Source organism: Leptopilina heterotoma, unplaced genomic scaffold, assembly GCF_015476425.1.
Source record: "Leptopilina heterotoma isolate Lh14 unplaced genomic scaffold, ASM1547642v1 Lhet_11, whole genome shotgun sequence".
Taxonomy (NCBI): domain Eukaryota; kingdom Metazoa; phylum Arthropoda; class Insecta; order Hymenoptera; family Figitidae; genus Leptopilina; species Leptopilina heterotoma.
The window spans coordinates 741,863-766,543 of record NW_025110829.1 but is presented as its reverse complement, the minus strand read 5'-3'; the positions used below and the strand labels follow the sequence as shown (position 1 = coordinate 766,543).

At 32.6% G+C, this 24,681-nt stretch overlaps 1 protein-coding gene across 1 annotated transcript in view; it reads right to left on the bottom strand.

Moving 5' to 3' along the window:
- Positions 1–24,020, bottom strand: part of LOC122503723 (alpha-2B adrenergic receptor-like) — a 38,608-nt gene extending 14,588 nt beyond the window's left edge. The window contains exons 1-2 of the mRNA XM_043614388.1: positions 24,003–24,020; positions 22,672–23,046 (exon numbers count right to left, since the gene is read on the bottom strand). Of these exons, the coding sequence (XP_043470323.1) occupies positions 22,672–23,046; positions 24,003–24,020 (393 nt within the window). The remainder of the gene's footprint in view (positions 1–22,671; positions 23,047–24,002) is intronic.
- Between the last annotated feature and the right edge of the window lie 661 nt (positions 24,021–24,681).

The window sequence follows — 24,681 nt, the reverse complement described above, 5'->3', positions numbered from 1 at the left end:
TTGCAATCTGATTAAGTGAACGAATAATAAAAGTAAATGTTTGTACATAAGGAGAAAAGTATACCGAAAACGTATACAATGTTAATTTTTGTAAATTAAACTGAATTAAAAATTTATTTTTACTTTTTTAATAACTGGTCTTGGGTGTAAAAAAGTTAGGGCAAAAAATCCATTGAATATTTTGTGAAATTCACTTGTTTTCTATTTAAACTAATCTTCTTATTTTATAAAATTTCTCGTGTTTATTTAATAAAATTAATTAAACACGACGAAAAAGTAGTTCAAAGTGCATTAAAAAAATAAACAATGAATAAACGGTTGCAACGAAATATGTTATCTGTGGTGAAACTTAAAGAGAACTTCTAAAAAAGGTACGAAAAATTGGCAGTGCAAATCGAAAACAGGTAAACTTAATATAATTTTCAATTTTGCTTGCTAAAAACTCTTTCATAATTATTAAAATATTTTTTAAATAAGACTATTTGTCATATAAATAAAGGAAAAATATAAAAATACCTAAATTGATAACATGTTTTGTTAAAATCGTAGGGTGGCTTTTTCACCCTACCAGGTGGTACAAAAAAGCCACTTACAGTGCTTTCGTAAAACTCTTATAACTTAGTCCTTTCATGAGATAAAAAATATTTCCGTCAAGAATTTTCAAGCTTAAGAACTAAACTTTCAATAACAATTGGAAATAGGAGAAAAAAAATTTAAATACAGATTTTACAGCATCAAAAGTAAAAATGTGGCTTTTTTACCCCACTCTACCCTATGTTAGAAAATTTCTCATCGCCAGTAAGGGCCCAATGTAGAAATCAATGTTAAGTCTTAAATTTAAGTATTAAACAAAAATTGAACTAAAAATTACAAATATTCATCCAAAATTTCGCTGTTAAAAGAAGAAATATTGGTTCTTTAGTCAAACTGCAAATTATTGTTTAAAAAAATTGGTTAAATATTGTACGACACACGACGACTCTATGAAAAAACATGCCATCACTTTTTCAATCATATCTCCGAAATAAAAAGAGATACAAAAAAAACTTAAATACGGTTAGGAAGCTTATTAAATTTTCCGTAAAATAAGACGCCTTTGAAGTCATTTCGTTAACTATTTTTTGAGTAGTAGAGTGAGAAAGAAATAAAAAAACTCAAATTTTCTCATTTTGGTCTCTTGACTTCAACTTTTTCAAAAATCTAGAAAAATTTAGAAACAATTGTTTTAAAAACACAGAAATCTTCGTTAGAATTTCAGGTTTTAAAATATGCCTTTGAAAATTAAAAATTGTTAATCCGTCATCGATTTATCTTTAAAAATGTGAAGCCGTGTTGCGACCAATCGGTGCATTGAAATTCAACTGGGACGACTCGATTCTGGCTTCGCGCGGCTGCGAATAGGAGAGAAAACAGGGACGGATTTATGAGGCGGAATAATAAATTATGACGTTTCACGAAAAATATAAAGAAACACGAAAGTTCATCGTCCCCCCGCATGAATCCGACCCTGCTTTCTCTTCCATTCGCAGCTACCGGAAGCCAGAATCGAGTCGTCACAGTTGAATTTCAATGCACCGATTGGTCTCATCACGGCTTCACATTTTTAAAGATAAATCGATGACGGATTAACATTTTTTAATTTTCAAAGGCATATTTTAAAACCTGAAATTCTAACAAAGATTTCTGTGTTTTTAAAACAATTTTATCTAAATTTTTCTAGATTTTTGAAAAAGTTGAAGTCAAGAGACCAAAATGACGAAATTTGATAATTTTCTTTATTTCTTTCTCACTCTACAACTCAAAAAATAGTTAACGAAATGACTTTAAAGGCGTCTTATTTTACCCAAAATTTAATAACCTTTCTAACCGTCTTTAACTTTTTTTGTATCTCTTTTTATTTCGGAGATATGATTGAAAAACTGATGACATGTTTTTCATAGAGTCGCGTGTAATCGTCCTGATACTCGTGGACGGTAGTGTAAGTTGTTTGCAAAATAAGTTTTTCATAACGATAACCCCTAGGCAGCTTAGAAGAAAAATTAATTTAAAAAATTCCATTTATTTCTGTCCAAAAATGTCCCTAAAATGTTATTGTTTATTAAAATTGTTTAACCCTCTGCCTACGCTATGGCTTTTCCCCACTCTAGCGCTTTTGAATGTAATTCCCATAGTCCCCACCAGGCGACCGAATTGTCGTTTTTTGTCGTTAACGGTCACTTGCGTAGGCAGAGGGTTAAATAACACTGTTCGACAAAATTTTGCTACAAAAATAAACGAAAGTAATTTTTAGAGGATTTTTTCCGTAGATGTGAGCTCGAACCCTCAACTTTAACATCCAAAAGCAAAAAACCATGTAGAAATAAATCAAAATTGTGGGGGACAACTTTTTTACTAATTTACCCCATAAGATCGCTAAAGTAATAGCTGTTGGGCGCGCACGCGGTAAAAAGTTCTTTCCCACAATTTTGAGTTATTTCTACATGGTTTTTTGCTTTTGGATGTTAACGTTGAGGGTTCGAACTCTCATTTAAGACATATTTGAGATTTTTATCACATCGCGTTTTTTTTATAGTGCTTCAAAAAGTGCCAAAAATGACATTTTTTGACACTTTGATCCCGTTTTTCTCAAAATTGAGACGTGATGGGTCAATTTCACTTGCAGATTCGTAATATGCGACAAAAATCCTGTAAGAATCATTTTCGTTTATTCTTGTAGCAAGAAAAAACCTTAATTTTGTCGACCAGTTTAATTAACCCGTTGCCTGTTTCCGACCCACGGGTGGGTCGTGAAAAAGTTTGGGCTTAACTGTTTCCGACCCACCCGTGGGTCGTGTTCACTATCACTCAAAATAAATATAATTTGTATATAAATTGATAGATATTTTTCTTAATATGAATATTATTAGACATTATAAGGGTCATTAATGACATTTGGATCAAGTTTTCTCAAAAAAATCAAAGTTGGTCATGGGTTTTTCAATTTTTGTGGAACTTGGTATAAAGGTAGTGTTTTATGACAGAAGTTTTATAAGAAAAAAAGATTTTTAAAAATTTTCAAAATTGTGGATTTTACCGGGCATTAAACATTAAAGCACATTTTTTTTGAAAAACGAATAACTTTTATTCACTTAGAGAGAATTTGTTTATTTCTTAGGTAATAATAGTTAATTATCTAACAATTTAAAGTGCAATATTAAAGAAAAAAAAATCCAAAATTTGCCCGAGAAAAAAGTCAAAAAAAATTTTGATTTCATTTTTTCGGGCATAAGCACCCCTTCTATTTTTTGTAACTATAATATTTGGATTCGTTATCTTCTCCAGAATTTTTTGCAAAAAAAATCCTTAGAGACTTTAAAACTAACCGAAATATCGAATTTTTTGTCTCGAGGTGCACAGATATCGATCTCGCGTAAACACGCCTCTGAGATGTGCACCAAACGTTTTTAAGCATAAATTTTCGCATTGTAATATTTTTTTGTTAATTTTTAGTAAAAAAGGAAGGTTTAAAAATCAAGTTTTGCAATTATAAATTTGTTTTTAAACAATTTTGAATCTCAAAATGTGTATGTAATATATAAAGGGCAAATTTTCTCAAGTGTACCAATGTCAAAATTGCAAGTTGTTAGATCGGGCAAATATTTTCCCAGTATTTAGAACTATGAATGAGTACTTAAAACCACCAAGTAATTATGAAATTTTATAAAAAATTGTAGGGGGGGTTGAAGATTTTGGATACGTATAAACAGTGAGTTTTATAAAAAATCGTAGCTTTTATATAATAAAGAAAAAAAATTGAGATCTATGTTTTTCGTAGGTTTCTTCTGCTCTTTCAAATGGTGAGAATTTTTTTTCAAAAAATTCAAAACTTAACCCTTTTTTGAAAATTAAAATTTTTTTTGATTTTAAAAGAAAAAAAAGCCCTTTCGGAACTGTCGTAAGACTTTAGCCTTCGAGGGTGGCGCTTCAACTCTGTCGCTGGTACGACATTCTTCTTTTTCTGCGGTTGTCCTGCGTCCATGGTTAAAAAATTTAAAACTATTTGAAAGGCTAAGCGGAATTCACAGCACAACAATAATAAAAAATTATTTTTTTTAATAAGTGTAAAAAGTCAAAAGATAAAATTGTAAACGGATATATAAAAAAAAGTAAACACGTATATACTATTGAAAAAATAAAACTGTATAAAGACAGATAAAAACATAAAACAAATTAAAAAAAAGTATAAGGACAAATAAATCACAAAATGAATAAAAATTGTATAAGGACAAATAAAACACAAAATAAATTAAAAGTGTATAAGGACAAATAAATCACAAAATAAATTATAATTGTAAAAGGACAAATAAATCACAAAATAAATTAATATTAAACTAACAACAAATTAAAAGCTGATTAAATTACGCTTTTTGGCGGCCGTCTAAATCCTTCCTCGACATAGCCGGGATTATAAAGTTTTTGACTTGCCACCAATTCTCTTCTGTCTGGGTTTTCAGCGATACCATGTTCTCCGGTGTAACTTGACTGTTTACACCATCGAACATGGCCCGCCTCTCCAGGTCCCATTTTCTGCATGAGAAGAGGGTGTGCTCTGCGTTGTCCACAGGGAACACACCTCGTCCTCGCGTAATTTAAAGCGACACAGGTACGAGTTAAAACACCCGTGACCTGTGAGCGCCTGAGTCAGATAATAGGAAACCTGACCGTGTTTCCTATTTATCCAGGTGGCGAGTGCCGGGATAAGGCGATGTCCATCGACCTTTTTCCTCATTATCCCATCTTTCTTGCCATCTTTCTATGAGCCTGTGCCTCGCTTCTTTGCGGATCAGGCCCTTGCTTGGTCTCAATTCCTCATCCAAGGAACTGCTTTCTTTAGAAAAGAGATACATTTCTTCCCTTTCCCTCGCCATAAGATCTGCTGGCGGAACACTTGCAAGCACCTGCACAGCACTCGTAGATACCGTCTTATATGCAGAGATGATACGCGTTGTTATCGATCTCTGCGCCGACAGTATCTTTTCACAGATGGTCGCACATCTTTTACTCCTCAGGGATGGGGCCCACGCTGGTGCTGCATAGAGCATTTTAGCGTGGGCGACACTCGCCACCAGTCTTCTTTTTTGTTCACGGGGTCCGCCAACATTTGGCATTAGCCGTGAAAGATTAGCCGCATACTCAATCGCCTTATTTGACGCTGTAGCCATGTGCTGGTGGAAGTTTAAGCTTCCATCTAACTCCACACCAAGATATTTAATTTGCTTACTCCACTTGACCTCGAATCCGTCTATCACGATTCGTGGGAGCTCATAACCACGTCTGTGACCATCAGTGCCTCGGTCTTTTCCAGAGCCATTTCAAGACCTCTGGTATCCAGCCAGCTTTTTGCTAGTCGCAGACATTCGTTCACCAATGTCCCAAGAGCCTCCTCACTTTCGGCAGTGCACACGAACAACGCGTCGACCGCAAAGCCGATGATCACCGCACCTTCGGGCAGATCTATTCGCAGAAAATCATCGTAAGATACATTCCATACAAATGGACCCACCCTCGAGCCTTGAGGAGCCCCACGCTGCATCTCTTCCCTGAGTGTGCAGGTGTCTCCCATAAATATAACCCACCTGTCGCTAAGATAATTATCCATTATCCGCAACAAGTAGGGCGGAATGTTTTTCTTTTTCATCGACTCGATGAGATCTTTCCATCTTGCGGAATTAAACGCGTTGCGTATGTCAATTGCTACCAACGCGCAGAAGCTCTTCTTTTTTCCGGGTCCAAATTTGTTTTCTCCTGCTTTGGCTATGTCCACAACTGCCTGGATGGTCAAGTGGCTTTGCATTCTCTGTAGAACCATATCCTCTAGGAGTTTACCCATAGTATCTAAGAGGCATATAGGCCTGTAGGATGAAACCTTATCTAGAGGTTTTTCACCTTTCCTTAGGAGGACTAACCTCTGTTGCTTCTATTCGCGGAAGAACTTTCCTCTCTCAAGGCAAAGATTGAAGCATCAAAGCAGAATCTCGGGTGAAGTGTCGATAACCAACTTTAGGATCTTATTACTTATCCCATTGATTCCAGGTGCCTTGCTTGTTTTAAATCTTTTGCCTGCTTTTTGTAGTTCACTAAGTGTGAAGAGTTTTTCCTCTTCGACTTTGAAAAAACTCCAGTCCATTCTAAGGTATGGCTCTGCCGGAGGAAACAAAGAACTTTTTATCTTTCTGACCCAATCTGGATTGTCCAGGCCGGGGGTCTTTTGCCTCGCCACTAATTTCTTAGTCAAGATTTTAAAAGCCAGACCCCATGGGTCCTTATCGACTTCCTCGATTAGGTCCTTCCAGCTACGGCGTCGCGACCTGCGAATCTCTTTTTTGAGGTCCTTTTTCGCCTCCTTGAAAGCCTCTTTCAGCAAGGGATCTCCCTTAGATCGGGTATATGTCCTTCTTGCTTTGAGGCATTCCTTTCTTAAGGAGGCTAGCTCCTCTGACCACCAGTGCAAGGATTTTCTTACGGCAATGGCGCCTTTGCGTGGCATTGACGCATTGCAAGCGGTGACTATCATATTTCTCACCGCTCTAACCTCCCCATCCAGACTGCTCGGCCTCTTCACTAATCTTAAGTCCTCAATTAAAAGGGCTTCTCTTAGGGTTCGGCCGAACTCTTCCTTGTCGAGTCTCTTCATATTCCACGAGGAGGTTTTGCGACTAGGAACATCCTGTCTTTTTCCTCCTCGTGTGTCTCCCATCGAGACTGAGAACTCAATGTACTGGTGGTCACTTGCGGTATATTCCTCAGAGACCCGCCAGTCGCTTATGCGGCTAAATAGTTTAGACGATGCGATCGTTAGATCTATAATTGATCCGATCGCACCTCGTCTAAAAGTCCATGTATTACCTCGGTTTACAGCTAATAAGTCGTTTCTGGAGATCATTTCTCCAATACGAATTTCTCTCTTGTCGAGTCTCATCTCACCCCACTCTGGCGACTTTGCGTTAAAATCGCCAGTGATAATGACATCCAGCCTGGATTCTGTGAGGCTCGCTTCTAGGTCTTTGATATTGGCTTCGAAGTTTGTCAGTGGGTCGTTGGGTGATTGCAACGATTGTTTAAATAAAATATTCAACTTCTTATGCGAGTATCACGCTTGATATTGATATTAAAATAATAAAAAAATTTCTGATAAAAAAAATCATTTCTTCTTATATCAAAAATGTAAAAATTAAAAAAATGTACTTTAGAAAATGTCAAAAAATATTAAGCCGGGAAGTTTAATTAAAAAAAAAAATTTCAAAATCCATTATAATTTTCAAAAAAAGGATTAAGTTTTAAATTTTTTGAAAAAAAATTCTCACTATTTGAAAGAGCTGAAAAAAACCTACCAAAAACATAGATCTCAATTTTTTTTTCTTTATTATATAAAAGCTACGATTTTTTATAAAACTCACTGTTTATACGAATCTAAAATCTGCAACCCCCTCCCCCCTACAATTTTTTATAAAATTTCATAATTACTTGGTGGTTTTAAGTACTCATTCATAGTTCTAAATACTGGGAAAATATTAGCACGATCTAACAACTTGCAATTTTGACATTGGTACACTTGAGAAAATTCAAAATTGTTTAAAAACAAATTTATAATTGCAAAACTTGATTTTTAAACCATCCTTTTTACTAAAAATCAACAAAAAAATATTACAATGCGAAAATTTATGCTTAAAAACGTTTGGTGCACATCTCAGAGGCGTGTTTACGCGAGATCGATATCTGTGCACCTCGAGACAAAAAATTCGATATTTCGGTTAGTTTTAAAGTCTCCAAGGATTATTTTTTGCAAAAAATTCTGGAGAAGATAATAAATCCAAATATTATAGTTACAAAAAATAGAAGGGGTGCTTATGCCCCAAAAAATGAAATCAAAATTTTTTTTGACTTTTTTCCCGGGCAAATTTTGGATTTTTTTTCTTTAATATTGCATTTTAAATTGCTAGATAATCAACTATTATTACCTAAAAAATAAAACCGACAGATTAGCTCCGTCGGATAGATGCCTCGCTTGGCTGTCGTTTAAGGACCAATGGTAAGTATTAGACGGGTGGTCCGGGCAAATGCGAGTACTCCTAATTTTCAAGTCGCTCTGTAGGCGCAAAACTTAGTATTAGAAAATGAATAATAAGAAATATTTGTAAAGAGAAATTGTAAGAGAAACACTTGTATAGCCAAGTATGTAAGGCTGAAGACAGATGTATAAACCAATAAATAATACCTAAAAAAATAAACAAATTCTAACTAAGTAGATAAAAGTTATTCGTTTTTCAAAAAAATGTGCATTAATGTTTAATGCCCGGTAAAATCCACAATTTTGAAAATTTTTAAAAATCTTTTTTTCCTAAAATCTTCTGTCATAAAACACTACCTTTATACCAAGTTTTACAAAAATTAAAAGACCTATGATCAACTTTGATTTTTTTTGAGAAAATTTGACCCATTTTAGAAAATAACTGAATAATTAGTTATAATTTAAATATATTATACTATTTGAAAGAGTATCAGATTCCGCTGGGCATTTTGGGACAATCATGTTGTATTTTTCCCAAACAGTTAAGGGGTTAAGCAAAAATTATCGCAAATCATGAATTTCATTAAAAGAAAGTTTAATCTCAATAAGCTGAAGTAAATGTATAAAAGAAACAAACTTTTTTTAGTCATACTAGAATCAAAACGGCGCACGTCGCGCGCCCAATCCTAATCATTTGTGACAAAAGAAAATCTTAATTTAAGAACACAACAATTATGCAAAATTATTTCACTAATTGTGTTCATAATATGTAAATTACAAAGTAAAAACACTACAAATTTTTTTATCAGTTTATTATAACTTTTATGATATCTTTACTAATATTATACGCTACCGGTCAAAATTGAGAGACCACCCATTGTCAGGTAACTAAAAAACAGTTTAAAACATAAAATGTATAGAAACTAAAATTTTTTTCTTTCTTTTTTTGAATGATGTTAAAATTTTAAAAAGCGTAAGGTTTTTCAAAAGTCATATGGACAATATTTTATTTAGATATTTTTAAAAAATCGTCATTTTCAATGTTTTACAAGATTTACAAGATTTAAATGTCTCGATTAAATAAATGTTTTGCGCGAAACTTTCCTGAACATTTATTTAATCGGGACATTTAAATCTTTACACAATTTTCACTAAACTTTTTAGTTAAATATGCCGAATATTTCAAGTAAATATTTAATAAAATTTTAGGAAAGTTTCGGTGCTGTGGGGGTGAAATCATTTTTTAGACATAAAAAATGGTCAGAATCAGCGACCCTATTAACCCCCGAATAATAAGATTTAAACGAACCTAATCAAATTTTAAAAACTATCAGCCATATTGGATCCGTCGTTTCCAATTTCTAAAAAGTGATTTCAGATTCGTTATCATCGACCCAAGAACCCCCAAGTAACAAGTTTTAAAAGAATCTGATCAAATTTGATAATTTTGAAACAATCTATTAATTTTGTTTGTTAGCATTTATTTATTTATAACGCTACAGTTGCTTATAAAAAATTTTAATTAAAAAAGCCATACGGCAAAAGAAACTATATATTACAAGCTGTAATCTTTGAAAAACTGAAAATGTGATTTTTGTATAGAATTATTGATTTCTTTAATAAATAGATAATAGATTGAAACTTCTGAGAAAAATGTATCCCAATTTAAAAAAAGAAAGAGCAAAATCGTTCAGTTGGTTTAAAAGTTAGAGCAACTTTTCCGAATTTGAAAAGTTGGTATCAATTCTGGTGTGAGCGATTGCTGCCGCGTGTCGCTGGATAAAATCTCGCACACACATTTACCTCTATTTTAAACAACTAAATACTGCAGTTTGGATTCCAGAATTTTTTTGGTGATAGTGTAGTTAAAAATATTTATATTTGTTTTAAAAAAATTAAAAAATATTAATAAATAAAATGTTACGATTAAAAATATAAAGATTTTTAACTACACTATTACCAAAAAAAATTATGGAATCCATACTGCAGTATTTAGTTGTTTAAAATAGAGGTAAATGTGTGTGCGAGATTTTACCTTCCTTAGGTGGGCGGAGTGGGGGAATCCAGCGACACGCGGCAGCAATTGCTCACACCAGAATTGATACCAACTTTTCAAATTCGGAAAAGTTGCTCTAACACTTAAACCAACTGAACGATTTTGCTCTTTCTTTTTTTAAATTGGGATACATTTTTCTCAGAAGTTTCAATCTATTATCTATTTATTAAAGAAATCAATAATTCTATACAAAAATCACATTTTCAGTTTTTCTTTTTTTATTTGTATAAAAAATCCTTAATATGAAACGAGTAGATATGCAAATCAGGTGAAGAGAGACATTCTTATTTATATTGCCTTTATAGAAAGAGAGAAACCAGAGCCGGCGTTACTGGCGCCGTTACCCAGACGTTACCTTTTGTGTTTCAATTATAAAAGTATATAATTATATATATTTATATATATATATATATATATATATATATATATATATATATATATATATATATATATATATATATATATATATATATATTGACTTTTATCTATAGTTTTCCTTGCGATGAAGGAAGAAAGAAAATATTATTACCTGGGTCCCTTATTTACAAAGGCTATTGTTCAAGGGTTCGTATTGCTTGTGGTAATCCTTCGTAGGGTCTAATACAGATGCGTATATATATATATAATATAATATATATTGGCCTCAAAATCAATCTACGAGTACAAAAAGGACACGCACGTTTAGGGCCTTGCACCTAAATATAAGAACGAATATTTTTTTTTATTTAAAAATCATATTCCTAGATTATTTTCTTTGGGACACGTTCTACGTGTCTTCAACGAAAATTAGATTTAAAAAACTTTTTAATTCACTGGTGAATTCACTTACTATATGTAAGTGAATATAAAGTTAAATAAGTGAATTATTAGTGAATACTTCGTGAATTAGTAAATAGTGATTTTGTGAATAGTAAGTATTAGTGAATATAATTAGTGATAATAAGTGAATAGTAAATAATAATAGAATTACATTAAGATACTGTTTTCCTAATTTGTTCAATCATTAAATAATTAATTGAGTTGTGTTTTGTTTTTGATGTTAATTATTAATAAAGTTAAAAAATTTGTTATAATTTTTTTGATGTTTATTAATAAATTAAAAATTTTGTTATAATTTGGAAATCGTCTGTAATTGGATAAAAGGCAAAATTAGAAATTGGTTATATTGGATTAAAGGAAAAGTTGGAAATTGGTTCTATTGGATAAAAACAAAGCTGAAAATTGTTTAAATTGGATTAAAGGAAAAATTGGAAATTGATTATATTGGATAAAAACAAAGCTGGAAATTAGTTAAATTGGATAAAAGGAAAAATTAGAAATTGGTTATATTGGATAAAAACAAAGCTGGAAATTGGTTAAATTGGATAAAAGGAGAAATTGGAAATTGGTTAAATATTGGATAAGAGACAAAATTGGAAATTAGTTAAATTGGATGAAAGACAAAATTGGACATTGATTATATTTGATAGAAGGAAAAATTTGAAAGTTTTGAATACGGAGAGAATTGTAAATTTGTTGTTTTTTTCTATAAGAGGTAAAATTTGGTAACATTGGAGAAAAGGAAATTATAAAATTTATAATTAAATGTATAAAACTTGATGTTAAAATTCTAATGTAATATTAGTATTTTTAAAATTATAATTCTTTGATATAAGTAAATTTTATAAAATAAAAGAACAATGTCTAACAAAGAAGAAACTGGTAATTCGACTACTCATGATTTAAGTATTGTTGTCACTGAAGGAGCAATGCTAAATAATGATCATATGTATGAATTTCAAAAGCTATTGGGAAAACAATCAAATTTTTTTTATAATATGCAAAATACTTTGTGTTTGCAAACAATTGATTTGATAGTTCCAATCGAGAAAAGTAAGCAGCACATTCAAATACTTTTTAGTGGATCTAATAAATCTGGTCATTGGATTTGTACTTATTATAATGGAATAAGCCTTTACATTTTTGATAGTCTTAATAAAAAATGTTTAAATCATGATCAAAGAGATTATTTAATTAGATTATATCCTTTTAAACCACCAGTAGTTTTCACAACTGTTGATTAACAACCTGAATACAGTCTTTCTTATGGATTATATGCAATAACATTTGCAACATCGTTGTTTTTTAATATTCTACCCCACTCTGTCAATTACTTTTATTGTAATATTAGAAATCATTTAATGTTAATGTTCGAAAGCAATAGTTTATGTAAATTTTCCTCTGTACAACTTTCTAATAGTAGATCTTGCATAGTTGTGTATGAGTGAAAGTGCCTTTTAAATGAAAAAGTTATTCAACTTCAGTATGGAGAATCAAACATTTCTAAAAACTCTATTAAGAAAGAAATTTCTTTCTCGAGAATAATAAATGAAATAAATGAAGGAAATACTGCATCAACAACACTTAAACAAAGTAGAGCTAAAATTCAAAAAAGTTATCGTGAGAGGCAAAAGTTAAGACGTATAATTGATAACATAAATTATTAAGTGAAAAACACACTTCAACTAAGAAAAAACTTCAAGTCGAATCCAAAATAGAATATGCTGAGAAACTTAAATTAAAAAATAAAAATAGTGATACAAGTTCTTTGTCAAAAACAAAGAATACTCGATGTCAAAGAAATTATTGTGAAGGAGTATTAAAGCATCAAATTCAAAATGAATTGAATGTTGAAAATTATCTAGGTCCGAAAAATAATTACTGCACACATTGTCAAGCTAAACATTTTAAAGATGAAAAAGTTGCTGGTAAAAAATTTAGTTTTAATGACTGATGTAGTCATGGAAGTGTTGTGTTAACTTTAATACAATATCCAGATGAATTAAAGCTTTTGTTAGAATAGTTTCGAAAAAAATCAGATCATTTTAAAAAGAATATAAGGCTGTAAAATAATTCTTTTTTATCTTTAAATGCTAATGTAATTAATTTTAATGGGAGAAGAAGAGGACCATTCTGTTACAAAATTCAAGGTCAAATTTACTATCAAATAATTAATAGTGCTTTATATCCGGATAAAGGTTAGGATCCATGTTTTAGTCAATTATTTATTTATGACCCAGAGAAACCAATCAGATACAGATTAAAAAGTAACGAAAATTTGGATAAAGACGGCTTAAAATCTATAGAAAATATTATGAGAAATTCTAATGCATACACAAAATCTCACATGATGATGTCAGAGGTAATTCAAATAGATGCTGAATTAGCAAGACAATTAATGAAGAAATTCCTGAGTTACAATTAATATTGTTCACGTTGAAAAAAGGCTTTAATAAAAATAGATACAATTATCAAAGTTTTAATCAAGTTGCTGCAATTTTTAATACAAACTCTGAAGGAGAAATACCAGAATCTTATGAAACGGTTTATAATAAATCTACAAAGGAATTAAAATTGGTTAGTAATTTAGATCCGAATGTTGAACCATGGATTTATCCCATATTTTATCCACTTGGAAATAAGGGTTATAATATTAATATGATTCGTAGTGATAGTGATTACAGAATTAGAAATTATACTATTTCTAGGTCTGCCTACATTAAATACCAAATTGCTGTAAGAGATAAAGAATTTAATAAATTTTTATATGGAGGTAGATTGTTTTAACAGTGGGTGGTTGAAAATGATGTAAAAATAGAAAAAGATAGATTAAGATTTTGTGCAAATAATCATGCTCAAGTAGGAAGTGAAAGATATAAAGGACTGATGGATTATTTACACAATCATGTGTTTGAAAATGATGTACACGTGTGAAAAACGCTTATATTGCCTTCTACTTTTATAGGATCACCGCGCAATATAATGCAACAATATCAGGATTCGATGGCTATTGTTGCTCGTCATGGTAGACCAGATTTATTTATCGCAATGACGTGTAATCCAAATTAGAAATAGATACAGGAAAATTTATTCCCCTATCAAACTGCTGCTGATAGACCTGATATAGTAACTAGGGTTTTCGCATTAAAAGTTAAACATTTACTAAAACCTATTGTTGATAATAAATTATTTGGAGAAGTCAAATTTTATGTTTATGTTATTGAATTTTAAAAGCGAGGATTGCCACACATTTATTTGTTAGTTATGTTTGAAAGAAAATTCTAAAATATTAACAGTTGAAAGTGTTGATCGTTATATTTCTGCAGAAATTCCTGATGAAAATATCAATCCTATTTTATATAAAATAATAATGCAAAATAATATTCACGGACCTTGTGAAGATTAGTGTTTAATTGATGGGAAATGTTTAAAAAAATTTCCAAAAAGTTACCAAGAAGAAACTACAATTGAAGAAAATTGCTATGTTCATTGTCGTCGAAGAAATAATAATAAAGCGTATGAACGACTAAATGGATTTATTGTTGATAATTCTAATGTTGTTCCGTATTTCCCTAAACTTTTAGAAATATTTAATTGACATATTAATGTAGAAATAGTTTCGAGTATCAAGTCTGTTAAATATTTATATAAATATATTCTCAAAGGGCATGATGATGCATCTATTGTTATTACAAATGCGAATGGTGAGGTAACTGTTAATCATAATGAAATACATCATTATGAGGAAAATAGATATGTTGGTCCAGTTGAGGCAGTTTGGAGAATTCTAAGTAAACCTTTAGAAAAAAAGAGTCGTAGAGTTAATCGCTTACCAATACATTTGCCAAATGAACAGAATGTTATTATTCGAAAAGAAAAAGATAGTAACGGCATTTCTTTCGATTTAAATACAAAACTTTTGGATTATTTTAAACTTAACCAACGAGATAGTAATGCTCAAAAGTATTATTATTCCAATATACCAGAGCATTATACATGGGTAACAAAATCTCTTGAATGGAAACAAAGAATTCGTAAAGTAAAAGTATAGGAAAGAATGTATCTTTTATAACTGCTTGTTTGGCATTTGGACTTGTAGAAGATGATAGTGAGTGGAATAGGACAATCGAAGAAGCTGCATTATGAATGATGCCTCATTCACTTCGCCAATTATTCACAATAATTTTAATTCAATGTCATCCTGTACATCCGGATAAACTATATATGGGAACAATTTAAGGGTCAAATTTCAGAAGATTATTAAAAAATAAACGACATTAAAGCTGAACAAAGGGGTTGTAGAAATATTAAAACAATGTTATTTAACAAAGGATATAATTTAACTGACTTTAAGGGGTTATTAGATATACAAGATGAAATTTTTACTCAACAAGTTAATGATATAAATATTGCAGAACATATTAACATAGGAGAACAGAATTATGCTAAATTAAATGTAAAACAAAAACTTGTAGTTGATTATGTACTTGATGCCCTAAAGGATTCTTCTTTTGATGGTTCTATGGCAATTGTTAAAAAGTAAAGGAATAAATGTTTGCAACATGGCATTTACAGGTATAGCTGCGACTCTGCTTCCTAATGGAAAAACTGTTCATAAAGTTTTAGGCTTACCCGTTCCATTATACAGCGATTCATATTCAAACATTAAAGTTCAATCTTTAGAAGGCCTCTTTTTAAAAATATAGATGTTTTTATTTGGTATGAAGCACCAATGGCTCCAAAATATGCTTTAGAAATTATGGATTATCTATTCCAACGAACCTTTTGGTGGTAAAATTGTAATTCTAGGCGGAGATTTTCGACAAACTTTACCAATTAAAGAACGGGGTACTAAATCAGAAATAGTAAATTTATCAATAAAAAATAGTAAACTATAGAAATATTTCAAAAAATACACATTAAAAGATAATACGAGAGCTTTACCACAAGAAACGGAATTTGTAGATTTTTTACTTAAAGTTGTCAATGGTGAATTAAATTATGCAGATGATAATGTTATATTACCAGAAAATATTTTTCAAAAAGGGAATAGGTACACAAAATTTAAAATAAAATTTAATCCTTTAAAGATAAAATGTTTTTAATAACTATGTGTGTATCTTTAGAGTAATATTAGAAACTTTTCGGTGTTCCATTTTTAATAGCAGAAAGAAAAGGGGCGTGCGTAGCGCGCAAAAATAGTGACTAGTTTAGTATAAAATAAATTATATTTGTTCAAAAGTTTATATAAACATTAAACTATGTTTAAAAATTAATGAAGCGCAAAAAAGTTTCACATTTTTCAAAAATTAAATGTATATTGCAATAGCGCGAAATCGCATGGGAACCGCGCTTTTTATCGTTGTCTGCCTCGATGTTATCATCCGACCAGATCATCCAATTTAATTGGCTGTAGATCCTTTTTATTCCACTTCCATCTAGCCTGGAGCCCTGACAGATATTCGCTGCTCCACCTCTTCCAAAAATGCTGGACCATCTGTTGCTGTCTTTGAAATATGGAAAGACGATTTTCAGGCAGATTTAATAGGTCCGGATCAGGCACCGATGATAATGACTCTCCTATCAGGAAATGTGCGGGGGTAAGGGATTGTAGGTCATTTGGATCCTCAGATAAAGGACTTATTGGACGGGAATTCAGGCAACCCTCTATCTGAATGAGAACCGTGTTAAACTCCTCATAAGTTAAGTGAGAATCCATTAACACCCTTTTAAATGCGTTTTAGTGGACTTGATTCCCGCCTCCCACAATCCGCCGAAATGCGGTGCTCGAGGGGGAATAAAGTGCCATTGAATGCCCTCATCGCTAGTTTGTTTGTTCATTAATACTTTATTCGATTCTATAAAACTAAAAAGCTCCGAGAGTTCCTTCTCTGCCCCGACAAAATTAGTGCCATTGTCGGAATACATATTCGCGGCCTTACCACGACGAGATGTGAATCGTCTCAAGGCTGCTATAAAGTAGAGTCTACATTGCATGAACGCGAACGTTGACGTGCTGACGTCATCCATTTGAATAACATTGTGACGTCATACGTTCGCGTACACGTTCACGTTCGCGTACCATGGAATGTAGACTCTACTTAAAAGCTTCTAACGATAAGTCGCTCACGAGTTCTATGTGAATTGCCCTTGTCGCGAAGCAGATGAACAGGCATATATAACATTTTATCATTTTTGATCCGCGTAACTTTCGATCCTTTATTAAAAAAGGACCCGCGTAATCCACCCCACATTGCAGGAAAGGACGACTTGGAGTTACTTGAGATTCTGGTAAATCTCCCATAAAAGTTGTTATAGATTTTGGTTTTGCCCGGAAACAATTATAGCACTTGCCAATTACCTGCCTAATCTGAGTTTTGCCATTTATTGGCCAATATAAATTTCTAATCGACGCTAGAACCGCCTGAGGCCCGGCATGCAATAATCGCTCATGTTCATGTTTTATTATAAGTTTTGTTATTTTATGACCTCTGGGCAATAATATTGGGTGCTTTTTATTAAAATCATAATTAGAATTCTTTAGGCGACCACCCACTCTCAAAATACCATCTTTCAAAAACGGACTCAAGGACAGCAATTTACTCTTATTATTTAATTCATGACCTTGATTCAAGGTCATGATTTCACGCGAAAATTCCTCCCCTTGAGCTATCTTTATTAAAATGAGAGATGATGCATTTATTTTACTGGCGTTTAAAAATCCCTGCTTTCTATTTTCCTTACTAGCGATTGAATTTTTTATAAATCTCAAACAATAAGCTGTTATACGACGCAATTTTGCAAAACTATAGAACCAATCGATAAAATCCACCCTTGTCTCCGAGACAGTAAACAAAGTCTCGATTTATTGTTCTGGAATTGAATCTTCGTTAATAATTTTGTCGTTCAACGGCCAGCTTTCATTTGGCAAAGTCAACCAATTTGGACCATGCCACCATAATTTTTCATTTATTAATCTCGTTGGATCTACACCGCGCAACAAAAAATCTGCAGGATTCTCAATACCGCTTACGTGATACCAATTTGAAATATCAGTATTTCCCTGTATTTCGGCAACTCTGTTGGACACAAAAGTTTTCTACCTGCTCGGACAACCCTTAATCCATGCCAACGCTACTGTGCTATCCGTCCAAAAATACTGAGCATCGAAAGTTACGTTTAGAGAATCTCGAACCTTTATTATCAGCTAACTCAAGGTCATCGCACCGCATAATTCAAGCCTTGGAATCGATAATTTTTTCAGAGGAGCAACTCGCCTTTTAGAAGTGAGCAATCTGACTGTGACATTTGAAGCAGCATCACTTGAACGTATATATACGCAAGCACCATATGCTGCTTCGGAAACGTCACAGAAACCATGTAGTGCAATGCGAATAGGATTTTGACAAATCACGTGTCCAGGAATGCGAATTGTGCTAAGACTACTAAATTTTTTTTTTATTGATAACCACTTCGTTCTAAGATCCAATGGTATTGCTTCGTCCCATGCTAATCCCAATTGCCATAATCGTTGCATAATAACCTTCACATTCGTTGTAATTGGGGTAATTAAACCTAAGGGATCGAAAATTTGTGCCATGCACGAGAGAACTTGACGTTTCGTAATTTGTGAACCTTTAATTTTAAGATCCACACAGAAGGACAAATTATCCGTTTCTTGATTCCAAGCCAATCCTAGTTCCTTGAAATCCTCCACCGAAGTAATAATAAGATTTTCACATTCATTGGGATTATCACAGATTATTTTCAGAAACTCTTTATTATTCGAGGACCATTTTCGAAGTTCAAAACCTCCAGAAGCCAATATGCGCGTTAATTCACGTTGAATGTGAATTAGTTCCTCGAAATTGTCCGAGCCAGACAACACATCATCCACCGAAAAACAGTTCATGATGATATCACTAATCAATGGGTGATCTTCCCTATTTATTTTAGCCAATTCACTAAGGCACCTTATGGCTAAAAAAGAAGCCGAAGCGGTGCCATAAGTGACCGTATTTAATTCGAAACAATCGAGAGGGAGTGATGGATCCGATCGCCAAAAAATGCGTTGAAAATTCCGATCATTTTTATTTATTAAAACCATGAGATACTATTTGACTATATCGGCCGAAAATGCAAAAGTATATTTTCTAAAACACAAAAGAATAGCAACTATGGCCCTTTGAATTGTAGGTCCCACCAATTCAACATCATTTAAAGATTTTCCATTTGTTGTCTCTGACGAAGCATTGAAGACAACACGAAACTTAAGAACAGATGGCGTTATTCTAAGAACGGGATGGTGAGGAATATAATACGCTAAAACAGTGTTATTCTTATCACTAATTTTTGACATATGTCCAAGATCAATATATTCCTGCATAAATTCTTCATATTTCTTTTTTAAAAAACTATCCTTTGCAAGCCTTCTCTCTAACGAATGGAATTTTTTAATTGCAATTTCCCTAGAATCGCCCAAGATATTGTCCCCTTTTGACACAAATGGAATAGAGACAACAAACTGACCATTAGGCGTACGAAAAGTATTTTCTCTAAAATTTGTTTCACAAAGTTCTTCCGATGACGTCATCGGTTTCGATTCTAAGAATTTTTCCTCGACTTCCCAAAATTCGCGCAGTTGACGATCGAGAGCAGTATCCATACTAAAATGGCACAATTCATTTTGCGAACTATTTTTTGGAATCATTATTGGACCAGAAAGAATCCAACCTAAATGGGGTTTTTGCATTAATGGTAAATCATGTCCTAAACGAATTTGACCTTGGCTTAATAACTCCCAGAACAAGGATGCACCGATCAACATGTCTACTTGCGCGGATTCATTAAAATCAGGGTCGGCCAAAGGCAAATCATCAGGAATATTCATATTTTTACAATCAAATGTCGTTCCTGGTATATTTGAAGTGATGAGCGGTAGAACAAGACAGGACAAATTAGCTTTAAAGGAATTTAATCTTGAATGGATATTGACAGTCACGCGTTTGTTTATCTTAGTCACTCCTGTACCTATCCCGGAAACACCGATATGTACCGGCCTTGTGGTCAGCTGTAGTCTGTCACAGAGCTCTTGGGTTACGAAATTTGATTGAGAGGCGGAGTCAAGCAGCGCGCGCGCTTCACACATTTTTCCCTTTCCATTACTGTCTTTTATAATCGCAGTTGCTAATAAGATTTTCTTACGCATTTCGTTCAAATTGCACACTGCTACAATGTTTGATGCAGTTATTTGGGGAGATGGGCTTGCAGTTTGCTCTGTACCGAATTCCAAGTGCAATATGGAATTATGACGTTTATTGCATATATTACATGATAACTTGCTTCTACAATCCCGAGTTTTATGTCCCGCCTTTAAACAATTTAGACAAAGATGAAGCTTTCTTGCTTCTTGTATTCGTTCATTTTTAGGAAATTTGAGAAAATCGGAACAAGATTTGATTTGGTGAGAACCCTTGCAAAAGGAACAATTTTCGCCATTAGTAGTAAGGAGAGTTTTGGTGGAATGACGCATGCGCTTAGCACTCGGAATTGAATTTTTATTTGACTTAACATTATCCTTTTTTATGCTTTGGAGAACTTGACATCGATCATTTAAAAATTTTAGCATTTCTTTGAGAGTGGGGATTTCATTAGCATAATTTATCCCCTTCCAATCCCTGAGTGTGATAGAGTCTAATTTTGACGTGATTATATATATAATTATAGCGTCCCAGGAATCAACAGACAGTCCTAACGCTTTTAATAAACGCAAATGCTTTTCTACAGTGGCATATAATTGGCGAAGGCCAGAATATGATTCCTCCTCCAAAGGAGGTATATCAAAAATCGCGTCAAGATGACTTCCAATTATTAAATTTTTATTTTCGTACCTCTCCTGCAATAAATCCTAAGCTATGTTATAATTTACTTCGGTAGTTTCTAATGATTGGATTTGATCCGCGGCTTCCCCGGTTAATGCTGAGCGCAAGTAGTGAAATTTTTCAATTTTCGAGAGTACCGCGTGATCGTGAATCAGCGATTTGTAAGTGTCCCGGAAATTAAGCCACTGTTCATATGCCCCCGAAAAGGTGGGAATGCTTATAGTTGGTAATTTTACTTGGTTTTGAAATGAATAACTTGGCGATTGAGCACGAATATCATTGCCGACATTTGTCGATTCATTTGAAAGCGAGCCCTGAGACGGAATGTTAAGTTTTCTTTTAATTAAATTATTCGCAAAACCGATCGCGGCATAAAAGGACTTCCCAAAGGATTCCGTTTTCAAGACATATTGCTCTTCACAATTCTCTAATTCAAGAATTTCGTTTTCAATCTCGACAAAATTGTCTAAAAATGTATTAGCTTTTTCTACTCTAGCTTTTAATTCTTCGATTTCGTCCTCGTCAACTTTGAAAGCACTCAAAAAAGTTCTAAAACGCGTTAAGTTCCCTTTAATTATTTTTCTTTTTTGTTTAAGTGATTCAATGCTTAAAGACATTTTGACTTTATTTTAATTTTCGACAATGCAAATTTTAAATGAGATTAAAATCACACAAAATATAAAGAAAATAACAAGAATCATGACACAGACAGCAATTTACCATTTACAATTTTACAATATTGCGAAATTGAAGAGGACTGGCAGTTGATAATCTCCGGTTTCGAAAGATGGAAGAATGCCCCTTGTAGGCTCCAAAAACTAGACGCTGATGCTTTGCTGTACCCACGTAGCCGTAACGATGAACAGCTCCAACATGGCGATGATCAAAGCGTGATTATTTTTTATTTAATCCGGCTCGAAGGACCATGTATTTTTTCTCGAATTAAATCGTACGGCGTCAGGACAGGTAGAACTCAAAAAAGAAGACTTCTTCTGTTGCTGCACGTTTTCTCAATATGAGAAATATGGTTTTATTTGTAAAGACAAATTTGTAAATGCGTGTGACTAGTTCACTGGTTACTTTACAAGAAGAACGAATCTCCCTTCAATCGTCACGAGTCTCGCGTCTTGGCGCGAAAAAGAATATAATTTTGGTGAGACTTGCGCATCAAAATACTTTGCGAGACAGTTCATACGACGGCCGGTTGGGAACGTAAACATCTATTTTCTTGATTTAGGGTAATAAAGTTTTGTATGATAAAATGATAAAGTGGCGAATAATATTACCAATAATTAAAATTGTGCTAATTTCAAACACAATTTGTAATCTTAATATCACTTTTATTACTCCTACTTACACACCATCTGATATAAGATGTATGCAATATTGAGTATATAAAAAAATGTTTATTAAGAATATATTGAAAAGTTTAAAAAATCATTTTTACACCTCACGTTAACATTAAAAATTTTAAAAATCGATTCTAACAGGTCTCTCTTTAGAATTTAGTTTTAAGTTAGGGGGAAAAGAATTTTTAATTTGTGTGAAAATTGTGGTCTAAAAGTTAATTTGAACCAAATTTTGTCTTTTTATCCCACTGTGGGTAATTAAATTATTAATTTTTTTTAATATATTAACAAAAATGTTGTTAAGTTTTTCAATATAATTTTTTTTCTTTTAAAACGCTATTCCAAACAATATAAATTTATTATAATTATTATTGATTAAAAAATTTAATAAATACGCTTAAGTATTAAAAAAATATGTATTATGCTTTGTAAAACATGTGACATCACAAATGCGTGATTACCCCCCTGTCACATTCTGTCACATTTAGAGTGTGATGGAATATGTGGATGGCCCCTTACCTTAAGCGTATCTTTTTCCTCCATGGCAATGCTTCCGCCGGGATCAGCCTCGGAAGTGCTTACGTCACTGGCAAAGTCACAGGTGACAATTGGAATTTGAACTGGCTGATTTTCGATTGTCGCCACGTTTTCCATGGTTGAACTCGGCATTTTTCTTGTGCCAGTTGGTGGTGTGCTTTGAGTGAAACTCGTCTGTCGGATATCCTGTGACTCGAGTTGTATCGTAGGTCGTGGACGAGGCTGCTTCCGGATTCCACGTCTCGCTCGAGCTTTTGCAGCAAAATAAATGCGTATGTAGACAAAGACCATAATGCACGAGGGGATGTAGAAACTACCTAGCGCCGAGTAAAGCACATATCCTATGTCTTCCGATAACTGAAACAATAAAAAAAAGTTATTTTTAATCATAATATACCGTTTTTTATTTTATTTATTATTTATTAAACCAACTTTGGATATTTTTAATAGGTTTTGGATATTTTAATCCAGGAATAACATTAAATTCGTCAATATAGTACAAAATTAGTAGTAAATGTGCACTAGTAGTTAATGACATATTTACAATTCATTTTCAAGAAAGTAGTTTAGCCAACTTCACAGGCTTATTTTGTATTAAACTAGCTGTCGGACCCGTCTTCGACGGGTTTTAGTTTCTGCTAATACATTTGATAGGGTGTCTACCAACCGGGAAATAGCCGGTAATTAAATTTTACTGGGAAAAACTAATAATTAGTTACCATTAACTATTTCGTTAGGAAAATATTACTACACGGAAAAAAATTATCTGTTAATGATTACAATAGTCGAACAGTACTGTGTGGACCGTCCAGATAAATCCCATATAATCATAGAATACAGTTAGACCGTCCAGATACATCTAGTTTTGTCAATAACTGGACACAAGACTGCCCCGAAATTTTTTTACACAAGAAAAAGTGAAAATAGAATATATTTTCTCAAAATATCGTAGCAAATTAAACGAAAATATTTCTATGTATAAATTTTTGAATGTAAATTTCACGTATAATGCATCGTCGTGAAATAAATTTCTTATCAACGTTCGTATGTACACTGTATAATATATTATATGCCCTTTTATACAGTTTCCTGCGTATAACTATTACACTTTGATTTTAAACGATGGCCTTGGGGGCTCGTATTCTTCAAATAACCAAATTTAAGGGGCCTTTAACTATAAAAGTTTTAGTGCCTCATTAATATATAGAGAGCGGAAGTATATACATAAGTACAAAAGCACTTTTTATCGATTTCATATAAAAATGACGTGTGGCCCAATTTCAATTTTTCCTCATTTTTAATATAAATTTTACGGTCCACATGACAGTCATGTCCCATTATAAAAACAAAAAAAATGTGTATGCGCATGTGTATCCCGTAATCGTACACATCCCATTAGAAAGAAAATTTTAATCATATACATACAGCTATTCTTTATTTTGTGAATGATAATAATACCTTGTATTGTTTGTCTTTTTTAATGAAAAATTTAGCGCTCTTTGGGGTATTAAAATTATTTGTGTTTGTTTTTATCATTTCCGGTTAATGGCGTATAAAATAAGGTATTTAGTATAGGTACGTATATGAGTGATGATAAAAATCTTTTTTCAATTTAATAAATCTGAATAGGCGTAAAATTGATAACTTTACCTTTTGATTTAGATAACTTTTTTTCGTTATTTTTGTGCTTTATTTGCAAAATGTGAAAATTTATGATGGAAAAAGTAAAAAAAAAATTATTATTGTACAGAAAGAGGGAATATGACATATAAAAATATGACGTATTTTTGTTCATGATATGTAATGGTTTCGATTTTATTTGAAAACGTTAATATATGTATATGTGCTTACGGAGATGAGTTGAGAGAAAACTATTTTAGGTAGGGGAGAGTGGGGCAAACCGGACCCCCCTCAATATTTTCGAAATGGCGAAATCGGAAAAAGTGTTGTTTACAAATTTAAAACAACCATGTTTAGTATACCTTATTTTTT